The sequence below is a fragment of the Poromitra crassiceps genome (genome assembly GCF_964638095.1).
Source record: "Poromitra crassiceps genome assembly, chromosome: 2".
NCBI lineage: Eukaryota > Metazoa > Chordata > Actinopteri > Beryciformes > Melamphaidae > Poromitra > Poromitra crassiceps.
In genome coordinates, this window is record NC_139624.1 from 73,262,368 (window position 1) to 73,277,000 (window position 14,633).

General features: G+C 46.7%; 1 protein-coding gene across 1 annotated transcript in view; it reads left to right on the plus strand.

Moving 5' to 3' along the window:
• The window catches only part of dok6 (docking protein 6), a gene marked incomplete at its 3' end in the record, with an annotated part of 152,945 nt that overhangs the window by 95,877 nt on the left and 42,435 nt on the right, over window positions 1-14,633 (plus strand). The window contains exons 5-7 of the mRNA XM_083653762.1: window positions 5,325-5,514; window positions 6,270-6,408; window positions 7,746-7,851. Of these exons, the coding sequence (XP_083509888.1) occupies window positions 5,325-5,514; window positions 6,270-6,408; window positions 7,746-7,851 (435 nt within the window). The remainder of the gene's footprint in view (window positions 1-5,324; window positions 5,515-6,269; window positions 6,409-7,745; window positions 7,852-14,633) is intronic.

Below are 14,633 nucleotides of genomic sequence, written 5' to 3' on the forward strand. Positions count from 1 at the left end.
TCGGGCGTCATTTCAATCTATTTCACTTCATTGCAATCTTACCGTGCAATACATTGTTCAACCTAACGTTTGGCTCAGATATCAATACGTGACATTGAGGCCATTTACACCTGGCGTTAACATGTGTTTTCTGTGATCAGATTGCAATCAGATTGTGTTTTATCACTTGAAAGTACAGGTGTAAACACCCCCAAAACGCATTGAAGATGGATTGCAATCTGATCGGCCAAACCACCTCCGGAGGTGGTCAGGGATGCATTGTGTACACATTGAACACATGTGTAAATGCAATGTGTCCTCTCAAGCTGGATACAGCAACTTTATGCAGATTGAGAGGACAACCATTTCTGCAATCTGATTGCAATGTGATTGCAATCTGATTGCAATCAGATTGCAGAAAATGCATGTTAACGCCAGGTGTAAATGGAATCAGGCTGAAGTGATAAAATACAATCTGATTGCAATCTGATGGCAGAAAACAGATGTTAACGCCAAGTGTAAATGGCCTCTATGTCCTGCAGGGGTCAACCTACTGAACTGTAACACAATTCCTTAGCCAGTGTTTTGATGTTTCCATGTGTGTTATGAAGCACCTGGAGACAAGCGGGCGGGGCTTCTCTGCTGTGTACTGACAGAAACATGAGACTTGGTCCCACACCCCCTTGTTTCAATTTGTAGCCATGACAAACAGCGGGGGCTGGTAATTAGATCAGAGTTCATTTTCACTGTCTCTAAAAATAGACTGCCACAGTATGACATAGCCATTCTCTCTCCACTGCAGACACAATCATTAAGCAGAATTAGTGAGAACTAATTTACAGCAGTTGACCATGGAGCTCGCTCGCTCTCTCTCTGTCTGTCTGTCTCTCCTCTCTTTCTCTCTCTCTCTCTCTCTCTCTCTCTCTCTCTCTCTCTCTCTCTCTCTCTCTCTCTCTCTCTCTCAATTCAATTCAATTCAAAGGGGCTTTATTGGCATGAGAAACATACGTATACATTGCCAAAGCAAGTGTAAAATGAAAACAAAAACAAAAGCAAAAATGTGCGTAGGCTACAGTTAAAGAGATAGGTGAATAAAGAAGTGTAACATTGCACTCAAATATAATACACATAAGTTAGCTTAAGAGTATGCTTACAATTAAATATATACTAAGGTATAGAGAGAGTATATATATACTCTCTCTCTGTCTGTCTGTCTCTCCTCTCTTTCTCTCTCTCTCTCTCTCTCTCTCTCTCTCTCTCTCTGAGAGCGTGTTTAAAGTGAATGGTCTGAGATTTGGGTACTTGAGCCCAGGCCAGGCCACTGGGTGGTTTGTAAGACTGAGGTGAAAGAGCATTTAAAAATCCTTTTTATGGTTTGTTTTAGTCTACTTAGGTGCCAGACGGGTGGGGTTTGCCACATAGGAAAATAAAGTGACAGAAAGTTTAGTCAGTCACAGGAAAGTATGGTTAAAGTATACTTATTGGCAAACTACCACCTACATGCTATTCAAAATGTCTTGATGAGGTAAAGCCCGCATTGTCTGTTTCTCCATGCAGGTCAAAGCAAAAAGTGAATTATATAGTATAATTGGTCCCAGGTCTGTGATGACCATGTCTCAGCCACTGGGTAAACACTCCATAGCTTAGGCTCTTGCTGCAAGGAGAGAAGGATAATCCATGGCTTAATAAGAACAGAGCTTTTGTCTTAATCAGGCCCTTGCGTAACCCCATTTAGGATTAGAAGCTAGTCTCTCAAGCCAGTCTATCTCTTCCACAATTGTTGAGTGCTCCAGTCAGTATTTGGGTTTCCATCAATCTAGGAAGCCAGAGTCTATTTCAGCTTGTAAATAGACTCTGGGACAGCCGTACCTTCCTGTACAGCGTGAATCTTCCGCCCGGGACTTCCACCTCCATGAGAAACCAGCCAGGCAAGTCACCTGTCGCCCCTAACCTCATCGAGGTAGGCTAGAAACGGGTCCCAGACAGCAGAGAATGTTTTAAGTGAATTGGTCCTCAGGAACCTAAGTCTCTCCATCTGTATAACAGAGGTCATGTCCGTCAACCACAATTGAAAAGAAGGTGAAGAGGGGGACTTGCATTCCTTCAGAATGAGTTTTTTGGCAACAGTTGTCCCCTGTGTCAGAGATTGTTGCACAGATGTAGGGGAAAAGCAGCCGAAGATGGCGAGTTCTGCCTCCAGCTGGAGGGTTGTTTTGTAGGCCTTAGAGTACGAATTAAATATTTTAGTTCAGAATCCCGTTAGTGAAGGGCAGAACGAGAAGGCATGAGATAGTGTGCCCTCTGACACCTGACACCTGTCACACAGTGGTGAGACAGAAGGGAAGCTCTTGTCTAATTTATGCTTTGAATAGTCAAGAGGGTGAGCGATTTTAAATTGGATCAGCTGGTGTCTGCTATTAACTGAGCAGAGTTGTACCACAGACTCCTTTCCCATATAATGTCAGATAAATCAATACCAAGTTCCCCCTGCCACGCTTCTCTAATCCTCTCAGTAGAGGCCGTGGTGCAGTTGTCAAACAGACATACACATCTAGAGAGAAGATGCTTGGAGTGAGTAGGGCTCAGCAATACATCGAAAAAAGCATGTTCATTTGGGAGCACTTCAAAGGTATGAATCTTGGAGTGAACATAATGTCTGATTTGCAGGTATCTGAGTCAGTGCATGCCAGGCAACTCAAACTTCCTCTTCAGTAGATCAAAGGATGCAAAATGACCATATGTATAGGTCTCTGATGGAAACCAGACTGTTCTCACTCCAGGCATTGTAGTTTTTGTTTGACCATGGAGGCAAAAAAGAGTGATTGAAACAAATTGGTGTGTGGACAGAAACATCTGGTAGACTCAAAACACTCCTAACTTGGCTTAGAATTCTTAGAGTTCCTCACAACAAAACTTACATTTTGTAAAGTCCCAGGCCTCTCTAGCTGAGAAAATAAGATGGCTGGCAGAGAGGAGTTGGTAATAGGGCTGGTCTCAATTTTCAGCCACAGGGGGGCCCTGAGAGTTAAATTGCCAGGAGTCCCTTGCCGCCAAAACATCAGAGCCCTAACATTGGCAGCCCAGTAGTAGTGCCTAAACACTGGTAAGGCCAGCCCTCCTTCAGACTTGGGTTTTTGCAAGTGAATTTTCAAAATTCTATGATTCTTATAATTCCAGATGTAGGACAGAACTATGGAGGCCAGTTCTTTGAACAAAGCAGATGTAAGGAAGATGGGAAGGTTACACAGATAGGGCAGTGAAACCATCTTAACTGAGTTTATATGGCCAATCATGGACAGAGGCAGGATTTTCCAGTTTTCTATACATTGTTTGAGTCTTAAAACAAAATCACCTTCAAAATCACTTTCAACTTAACACATTCACTGCCAGCCGTTTTTCAATACTGTAGTTAGCTTCTGCCAAGGTTTTTTTTTGAGGATTCTGGCTCATCGTTCAAGAGCCGAGGATTCGTTTCTGTTAGGATTTTGTGAACACACAATATCTCAAAAGAACTAATAGAATGTGTGCTTTCTCTGTCTAAAAGAGTTAGTTTGTAGAGTTAGTAGTTATGTAAGCATTAGCAGTTGAATACAGCATGGTTTCAGCGTCTGAAAATTTATTCTGAGATAAACGGCTTTTTGTGAAATTCGATAGAACAGTCACTTTAACCATTCATTTTTGGCATCAGTAAGACGTCAGACATCTAAACAATAGTTTTGAACAGTCATTTCCTCCATAACAGCAGGAAACACCCCTCTCCTTCAAACTCCTCCCTCCGTGTGTGTTCTTCTTGGCTGCAGCGGGCGTGTCACAAGCTTGTTTCTGTTGCTGCTGTAACCTCGCGTCACCAGGCTCACTGCTTTGCTGCTACTGTGCCTGTCTGCTGGCGGCCGCTGGGCAAGTCTGGATGGGCTCGCTCGTTTCTTGGAGTTTCGGTTGAGAGCTTTGATGAAGCTTTTGCGATTCTGGTCATATTTATGCTGCGTGTTTCAAAGTGTGTTCCACCCGTAATCTATTATGCAAATTTGCAATCCCGCACCGCCAGCAATCAGCGCGAAAACAAAAGCGTTTTCGCCAATCCATTTTCATGAGAATGGCTTCCTCACACTGCTTTTTGCTTGCCTTCCTCTAGTCAGGAGAGCACTGTCATCACTTAGTGGGTCGGTGGAATGGGTTGTACACGTTCGGTGGCTCCAATATTTATATAAGAGATGTAAAAGGGTTAGATGCACATCCCACGGTCAAAAAAAAATAATTCATTTTTTTGACGTATTAATACGTCATTGGCAGTCAACCGTTGGATTTTTTTTGACGTATTAATACGTCATTGGCAGTGAACGTGTTAAATATTAGTTTAGGATCTCTGGGTATGGTCAACCCAAGATAGGTGAGGCGGTCCTTTGCCAATTTGAATGGAAGATTTTATAACGTAGATGTGTTTAATAGAAGTTGGTCGCTACCTGCCTGCAAGATGACGCAGAGCCTATCGGGTCTAGCAGCTGATCAGCAGCTCAGACAGCCTCAAACACAAGGTGATTGACAGCTCTATAATTTGCATAATAGCAGTGGATGGAAACGCGCATTATTTCACATTTTCTTTTGCCGATTTTCTGAAAATTCAGTTAAAATCTGCGATACACTTAGATGGAAACCCAACTAGTGTGTACTTTTGCCCATTAAAATCTGGCCAGAGGAAGTTGTCATATTCCAGAGAAAAAAAACACTTCAGACTGGAAGGAAGTTTGATATTCGACCAATCATGACATGGAAACAACACCGAGGCAGGTGATTGGAGAAATGAGCAGATGTCCCGCCTTGAGCCGTTTTGGCCAACTTTCCCCTCCACGAAGCACAGACGGGTAAACGTTTGAAAATGTTTTAAGAGACTAATTAGAAGCAAGCTGCCTCTAAAACTATTCAATTTAGCTGGCCTTGCTTTCTTGTTTGTCTCCATTATCCCTTCTCTTCAAATATAAATGAACTTTATCCTCACAATTTGTGACATTTCATGCTTCTGCAAGCTGGCATGAATTGTGGTACTTGTGGTTGCCAGGCAGTGCAAACCCAGTTGACTGGAACATCATACTGTATGGCTGACTTGTGGCTGGAGTGGCTTCATCTCTATGGTCGGAAGCAATTTCAGTGTTCTGTTGCCACCAATAAGTATTTTCAAATTCACTTATATTTGTGTGTGTGTGTGTGTGTATGAAATGTATTCACTGATCAGCCTTCTTCTGGAATAAAAATCTAATCTCCATGGTCTTTCAATAGATTTCTCCTTTACTGATCACGTACTATCAGTCGTCCCATTTCAACATGTGTGTTGTACATCTGAATCTTTCCAGAACGTTTCAATGTGTACCTGATGCCGACCCCTAACCTGGACATCTACGGGGAGTGCACCATGCAGATCACCCATGAGAACATCTACCTGTGGGACATCCACAACGCCCGCGTCAAACTGGTCATGTGGCCTCTCAGCTCCCTGCGCAGATATGGACGAGACTCCACCTGGTTCACCTTTGAGTCTGGAAGGTGTGGGCGCGAGTGTGTGCATGTGTGTCTTCTACCTGTGTCTACCTGTGTCTACCTGTGTCCACTGTGTGCTGTCTGTACGTGTGAATGGAGTGGCAATAGAGAAGGAGGGAGGGAAACAACTTAGTTTCGGAAACGTCAAAAAACTTTTAACAAAGCAACTTTGGATATCCAAACCATGCCGGGATATCAACATTTGCCGCAGAGCCCTTCAGGCAATGAAATGACAAGTGCTTCTTTGTGAGTGTGTGTGTCTTTGTTTGTGTACTGTATCTGTGCATGTGTTTGAGTGGTTTATTATATGAGTGTGTATTCAAGCGTGTGTATTTGTATTTCAGCAGTCCAGGAGTCAGCACAATCAAAGTGTGTGTATTTCTCTTTGTGTGTGTGTGTGTGTGTGTGTGTGTGTGTGTGTGTGTGTGTGTGTGTGTGTCTGTGTCTGTGTCTGTGTGTGTGTGCATGTGCGTGTGTGTGTGTGTGTGTGTGTGTGCGTGCACACATGCGTGCGTGTGTGTGTGTGTGTGTGTGCACGCGCGTGCGTGCGTGCGTGTGTGTGTGCGTGCGTGTGTGTGTCTGTGTGTGTGTGTGTGTGTGCATGTGCGTGTGTGTGCGTGTGTGTGTGTGTGTGTGTGTGTGTTTGTGCGTGCGCGTGCACACGTGCGTGTGTGTGTGTGTGTGTGTGTGTGCACGCGCGCGTGCGTGCGTGCGTGTGTGTGCATGTGTGTGTGTGTGTGTGTGTGTGTGTTCTGGCGCAGGATGTGTGACACGGGCGAGGGCTTGTTCACGTTCCAGACGCGGGAGGGGGAGATGATCTACCAGCGGGTCCACTCGGCCACACTGTCCATCGCCCAGCAGCATGAGAGGATGATGGAGGAGATGGAGAAGAGCTCCCAGGTACATTTGGAGTTGTTTAGCCTTTTGAACCCGAGCAGCTCAACAGGAAGTCCAACAGTCAACTAAAGTCTCATTTCCTGCATTGCCAAGATCACAAGCAGCCAATAACAAGTGCAAGGGTCACAACAACAACAACAGTGCCACTGCCAAGACAATTAACAAATACTCCAATGTCCCTGGAATTAGAAGAACAAGGCCACTTTTTTTTTCTGGACCAGGACGTGCACACAGCCACACACCCATACACATGCATTTGCTCATCTCTCTCTCACACACACACACACACACACACACACACACACACACACACACACACACACACACACACACACACACACACACACACACACACACACACACACACACACACACACACACACACACACACACACACACACACACACACACACACACACACACACACACACACACACACACACACACACACACACACACACACACACACACACACACACACACACACACACACACACACACACACACACACACACACACACACACACACACACACACACACACACCTGTAGGCATTGTTGCCTGGTCTCTCCCCAAGAGTATTCCTTGGAGCAGAAACCCTCTCACACCCCCTGGTCTTGGCCTCTGTTGCCTCCTTCCACCCCCCACCCCCTCCCCCGATCATCTGTATTCTTTATTTATGGAGGCCTGCCTAGTGCTTGATGAGCCTTAACCATGTGGCCATGCTCTTGGAGCTCCACCGTTTGGGAGCATTTCCAAATGCAGCGTTTACCCTCAGCTGTATGAATCACAGGGAGAGCTACACTTACAACAGCACGACTCTGGGGAATCTAGGGCTGCTCAATTAATCGGATTTTAATCTCAATTACAATTTTGGATTCCCACAATTATGAAAACAAGATAATCGAGATAAAACAATGATTAATATTTGTATATTTATTTTAGTGAGCTTAATTATTTATCTAAAAATGATAATACTTTTATTTTCATTTTTTCCCTTGTTTTTCCCTTAAATTATATTTAAAGTTCAAAGACATCCCCTACTAAAAAGACACATTTTACTTAATGCATGATGTTGCCAAAGTCAATGAGTAATCACGTTAAATAATCGTGATCTCAATATCAGTCAAAAATCATCGTGATTATGATTTCTGCCATAATCAAGCAGCCCACATTTTGTCCATAGCGTCACCGCCATTGTGGCAAATGAGAAACTAGCAATACAGCGCGCAGGTTCTTTCTTTGTTTACTGACATACCTAGTGTTGTTGTTGTTGCGAGTGAGTGAGTGTTGAGTGAGTGAGAGCGAGGGAGGCTGTAAGGTTTCTCTGTCTGTTTCAGGTCCACTCCAGAGAGATGCTAACCAAGTCCATCTCCCTGCCACGCAGCGCCTACTGGCAGCACATCACGCGCCAGAACAGCATGGGAGATCTCTACAGCTATCAAGGTACAGGCACGCCACTACTCATTATCATTATGCACCGTCTTGCTGTTTCCTTCCCCACTTCTGTCAATGCTAATGTCAATGACCATACAGGATGAGGTGTATAGTATGGGGCAAAGGAGATGGGGGAAGGATACAGACAGACAGACAGACAGACAGACAGACATGTGTATGTGTGTGAGAGAGAGAAAGAGAGAGAGAGAGACACCCCCAATGTGGAACTAGTACTGTAGGTGCTCTATAGCAGTGGTTCTCAACATGGGGTCTGGGGACCACCTTGGGTCCTTGAGGGCATTCCTGGGGGTCCCCACAAATTGTTAAACTTTCTTATTTCATTTACATCCATCCATCTTCAACCGCTGATCCGGACTCGGGTCGCAGAGGTAGCAGTTCCAGCAGGGGACCCAAAATTTCCCTTTGCCTGAACCAGCTCTGAGGGGGGATCTCAAGGCTTTCCCTGGCCACATGAACCAGCTCTGAGGGGGGATCTCAAGGCTTTCCCTGGCCACATGAACCAGCTCTGAGGGGGGATCTCAAGGCTTTCCCTGGCCACATGAACCAGCTCTGAGGGGGGATCCCAAGGCGTTCCCTGGCCACATGAACCAGCTTTGAGGGGGGATCCCAAGGCTTTCCGTGGCCACATTAACCAGCTCTGAGGGGGTATCCCAAGGCTTTCCCTGGCCACATTAACCAGCTCTGAGGGGGGATCCCAAGGCTTTCCCTGGCCACATGAACCAGCTCTGAGGGGGGATCCCAAGGCTTTCCCTGGCCACATGAACCAGCTCTGAGGGGGGATCCCAAGGCTTTCCCTGGCCACATGAACCAGCTCTGAGGGGGGATCTCAAGGCGTTCCCTGGCCACATGAACCAGCTCTGAGGGGGGATCCCAAGGTGTTCCCTGGCCACATGAACCAGCTCTGAGGGGGGATCCCAAGGCTTTCCCTGGCCACATTAACCAGCTCTGAGGGTGGATCCCAAGGTTTTTCCCTGGCCACATGAACCAGCTCTGAGGGGGGATCTCAAGGCGTTCCCTGGCCACATGAACCAGCTCTGAGGGGGGATCCCAAGGTGTTCCCTGGCCACATGAACCAGCTCTGAGGGGGGATCCCAAGGCTTTCCCTGGCCACATTAACCAGCTCTGAGGGTGGATCCCAAGGTTTTTCCCTGGCCACATGAACCAGCTCTGAGGGGGGATCCCAAGGCTTTCCCTGGCCACATTAACCAGCTCTGAGGGTGGATCCCAAGGTTTTTCCCTGGCCACATGAACCAGCTCTGAGGGTGGATCCCAAGGTTTTTCCCTGGCCACATGAACCAGCTCTGAGGGGGGATCCCAAGGCTTTCCCTGGCCACATTAACCAGCTCTGAGGGTGGATCCCAAGGTTTTTCCCTGGCCACATGAACCAGCTCTGAGGGGGGATCCCAAGGTTTTTCCCTGGCCACATGAATCAGCTCTGAGGGTGGATCCCAAGGTTTTTCCCTGGCCACATGAACCAGCTCTGAGGGGGGATCCCAAGGTTTTTCCCTGGCCACATAAACCAGCTCTGAGGGGGGATATCAAGGCTTTCCCTGGCCACATGAACCAGCTCTGAGGGGGGATCTCAAGGCATTCCCTGGCCACATAAACAAGCTCTAAGGGGGGATCCAAAGGTTTGTCCCTGGCCACATGAACCAGCTCTGAGGGAGGATCTCAAGGCGTTCCCTGGCCACATGAACCAGCTCTGAGGGGGGGTCCCAAGGTGTTCCCTGGCCACATGAACCAGCTCTGAGGGGGGATCCCAAGGCTTTCCCTGGCCACATAAACCAGCTCTGAGGGGGGATCTCAAGGCTTTCCCTGGCCACATGAACCAGCTCTGAGGGGGGATCCCTAGGCTTTCCCTGGCCACATTAACCAGCTCTGAGGGGGGATCCCAAAGCTTTGCCTGGCCACATGAACCAGCTCTGAGGGGGGATCCCAAGGCTTTCCCTGGCCACATGAACCAGCTCTGAGGGGGGATCCCAAGGTGTTCCCCGCCCACATTGACCAGCTCTGAGGGGGGATCCCAAGGCGTTTCCTGGCCACATTGACCAGCTCTGAGGGGGGATCCCAAGGCGTTTCCTGGCCACATTAACCAGCTCTGAGGGGGGATCCCAAGGCTTTCCCTGGCCACATTAACCAGCTCTGAGGGGGGATCCCAAAGCTTTGCCTGGCCACATGAACCAGCTCTGAGGGGGGATCCCAAGGCGTTCCCTGCCCACATTGACCAGCTCTGAGGGGGGATCCCAAGGCGTTTCCTGGCCACATTGACCAGCTCTGAGGGGGGATCCCAAGGCGTTCCCTGCCCACATTGACCAGCTCTGAGGGGGGATCCCAAGGCGTTTCCTGGCCACATTGACCAGCTCTGAGGGGGGATCCCAAGGCGTTCCTAGGCCAGTGTGGAGCCTGGTCCTTGGGCTGCCCTTCGATCTTCTGGATTATTTCGTTTACAAGAACAATTACAGAATGTAAAATAATGACTAGATTCTGATCATAGCTTCACTGTTATCTCTCTATTCTGGACAAAATCATCATATCTAACAATAAAATAATTCTCAGATTTGGGTCTTAGAGACAGAATCTCATCAAATGCGGGTCCATGGCCCTAATTAGGGCTCCTTGATATGAAAAAGATTGAGAAACATAGCATTCAGCCCAGCGCTTTGTGTGCGCCTTTCATGCCGTGCATGCGTGCGTGCGTCCGTCCGTGTGTGTGTGTGTGCGTGTGCGTGTGTGTGTGCGTTTGTGTGCGTGTGCATGTGAATGTCTAGATGTAGACCAGAGGCAGAAAGGTGATTAGTGAGCTGATGAGATTATGCTGTGTCCATAGTATTAGTTGATTAGTAGCCTTATCTGAGGCTTATAGGCCTTTTGGCTTTCACTGATAAAGCAAATTAGACACCCAGGGAAAGATGAAAGTGGCTATTACAACATCATCATTTTCTTTGGAAAAGCTAAGCTTGTTTTTTTCTTGTGTTATCACTTAATTGTAGCCCGATAAGCCCATTCCAAACATCAACATGTTTTCACTCCAGCACAGTCAAAAGAGAAGCTTGAGCAAAGTCCTGCATTCAGGGATATGTCGTCTACCCCGGCCTCATTATTTATGGGCCTAGTCTCTGTAAACGCCTTTAAACTCTTTTCTCTCCAAACTCTGGTGAGCAGAGGAGCTACCTCCTCATCCATCACCCTGGCATCTCCATTGGTCCTCCCACACTTCTGCTGTGTGTCCGTCCGACACGGACAAACCTTCTCCTTCCACTGCCCCACTCATACACATTCAGCACCAGCATTACCTCCCCTCCTTTCCCATCAATACATTGAATGCATCAGTGTGTTTGAGGACACGGCAGAAGGTTCTGCCACACAAAGTGGAAGACAAGGTGATTGTAGGGAGTGACAGGAATCTGATTCCTGTTATGACGCAGGAGGTTTGGACCGTCAAACAGACCTCTGACACGTTGGCTCCTGTTGTGGCTTGCCTCAATAGCTGTAAGCCATTCTTACATGAGCAGTGCCATATAATTGCATTGATTTGTTCATTGGCAGAAGGTCTCCAACCCCCTGCAGCTCTTATAGATCTCCTGCTCCCCTGTGCTACTCTCCAAAGTGAATTGACAGCATGATCTTACATGCTTTAAGCAGCGAGCACAAACCTACACAGCATATTTACATACAGCTACATCACATGGTTATTGGTAGAGGTAGAATAACTGCAAGAATAAGCAGGGATGTAGTGGAGTGTCCACCCAGCTACCCCCCGCAGGCTAATGTAGTACTGCATGATCTAAAATGGTAAGCTACATTAATAGTAAGAAGTATGAATGATGTAAACACAAGATGGGTTTCCATCCAAATGTGTCGCAACTTTTAATCAAATTTTCAGAAAGTCGGCAAAATAAAATGCTAAATAATGCGCGTTTCCATCCACTGCTATTTTGCGAATTATAGAGCTGTCAATCACCTCGTGTTTGAGGCTGTCTGAGCTGCTGATCAGCTGCTAGACCCGATATACAGCTCTGTTAAACACATCTAACGTTATTCATTTAAAGTTTCTTGATGATCTACAAGTAGACAAAGGTACCATAACGCCATTTCTGGATTACCAGGTGCGACTCGGCAACGATAACGTTATAATCCACGGAGTAAGTGAATACAATTTCATTCAATTCTAGAAGTGAGTCGCCTTAAAGTTAATATCCCAGTCTTCTTCTGTTTACCACGGCGGGTATTGTGCTGCGTATTTACCATTATTTACCGTGTGTAGCCCTATTGTGTATTGTATGTAGGCTACACAGCATGTCATGTTTTGCAGTGATCAAGGCAAACGGCATGGTTTTTGAATGGAGACAACGGAATATCGCTTAATCTGTTTCCACTGCACGTATCGCATTTTCCTTTAATCGATACACCCGACTTTTCCGCCTCCTCAAGCGTGAAAACTTTTTTTTTGCAATTTCGCATAAAAACAGGTGGATGGAAACCGGACTATTGTAAACAATGTAACAAGTCAAGGAAATAAAAGTGAAGTTGACACAAAAACATGTGTATGTTTGCCCCTCATGATGATCTCTGACATGAGTTTTACCCATTGTATTTTCCACCACATCACTGATAATAAATCATACTAGTTCCTGATAGGTGGAACTGAATTGATTGGGGTGTGAACGGAAGTGAGAAATCGAGCGTTTGAAGCACGCTGGCTAACTGGCTCATTCCATCGCTGTATCGCTGCATGCATGATGAATATCCAATCAGCATGGCTGTATCACTGCGTGCATGATGAATATCCAATCAGCACAGTCAATTTGCTGAGTCACGGTCGGGTTGCGTTCAAATACCCCGCGGGTCCGGGGGAATAATTACGGAACACGCTTTCTTGTCCTGTTGAGGTTTACTGCTCGCCTATTTGCTGATTTCTTTTCCTCGGTTAACCGGGGGACCCCGGCACTGAATTACAGCATTTGATTTCAATGTATCACTTTCAAATTCCTCCAAAACTTTTATGAAGTCTCGTTTGCCAGAAATTGAGAGGGTGAGATACAAAATAATTCATATCAAATTGATCAAATAATGTGAAAGAAACACAGGGATATTATGTACATAACATGAAGTATTATCTTCGGTAACTGTGCACTCAGTCTTGTGTCATCTTGCTATATGCAATCACAACTCGCCCTCTTGTAAAACTGCACCTTTGGAAGTCAAACTTTAGATCGATGTTTTGATCTCCAGAAACGTTACGCTCTATTGCCTGCCACCTCTGGGTTCTTAATGGTATGCACTCTTTTGCATTTCACTGAAACCGCTGTGTTCTGGGAGTTTACTGATGCATAGAAATAAGTAACCTTCAAGTTTTAAAGTTGAAAAAGCAAGTTCAATTACCAAAAATATTGGAATGGAAAAGGACATGAATTCCTGTATTTTTTGCGGACCCATTTTTATATAATTCCGTGCCATTTCACGCCAACCCTCTCTTTCGCTGCCACCCTCTCACTTCCCCTCTCTCTTTTCATCGGCCTGCACAGTTGAGTGTAGTAGCATTAGCAAGTCTAATGGAATGGAGCGCTGTTCTTAGTGTGATGGGCTGCGAGTGATACGAGGGGATTTTTACAGAGAGGAAGCGAGTATGAAAGGCACAGAGACAAGACGATAGGAAAAGAGGATGATAACACCCTCTTATCTGCAACCGCCTACAAGGTGCAAAATGTGAATCCCATGAAAAATTCATTATAGGGGCGTCCCGGTGGCTCGCCTGGTGGAGCGCGTGCCACGAGGAGGGGCTTAGTCCTTCGTGCGCCCGACCCGGGTTCTGATCTCCAGGAGCGACGAGACGACCTACAGAGAGGAGGTGGAGGCCCTGGAACAATGGTGCCAGGACAACCACCTCTCTCTAAATGTCTCCAAGACCAAGGAGATCATTGTAGACTACAGGAGGGGGGGGGGCACACACCCCCCAATCACCATCAACGGCACAGTGGTGGAAAGGGTGGACTGCTTCAAGTACCTGGGAGTCAACATCCACCAGGACCTGACATGGGCCAGCCACACCGCCACTGTTGTCAAAAAGGCCCAACAGCGACTACACGGACTCAGGCGCCTGAAGAAATTTGGGCTAAGGCCAAAATTCCTCAGGGACTTCTACAGAGGCACCATTGAAAGCCTGCTGACTGGCTGCTTCACCACCTGGTACGGGAACTGTACCACCATGGACCGCAGGGCGCTAAGAAGAGTGAGGTGCGCGGCCCAGCACGTAACAGGATGTGAGCTGCCAGAACCGCAGGAACTGTACAACCAGCGGTGCCTCAGGAGGTCCCTGAAGATCATCAAGGACACAAACCACCCCCACAACAGCCTGTTCTCCCTGTTACTCCCTGTTAATTATTAATATCAGGCAGGCTATTAGTGGCTCCACACACCAAGAAATGCTGTGACATCATCCTACCCGCAGATCCCTAGTTCGATAAATTTGTCCCAGTTCAGCGTTATCGACCACGACATCTTAGAGGAAACTGTGCAAGGCCTTAAATCATCTTCGTGCTGTCTCGATACCCTTCCAACAAGCTTTTTTAAAAGCGTTTTTTTTTTTTTTTTTTTTTCCCCCCAAGATTTTTTTATCCCATTTTTATCTCCCATTAGTGCTAATTTAATTTATTTATCCTGGTTGCTACTCCACCCTCTGCCGATCTGGGGAGAGCCGAAACTGGCTCCATGCTTCCTCCGAGACATGGGCAGTTAGCCAGCCGCTTCTTTTCACCTGACAGAGGAAGCTT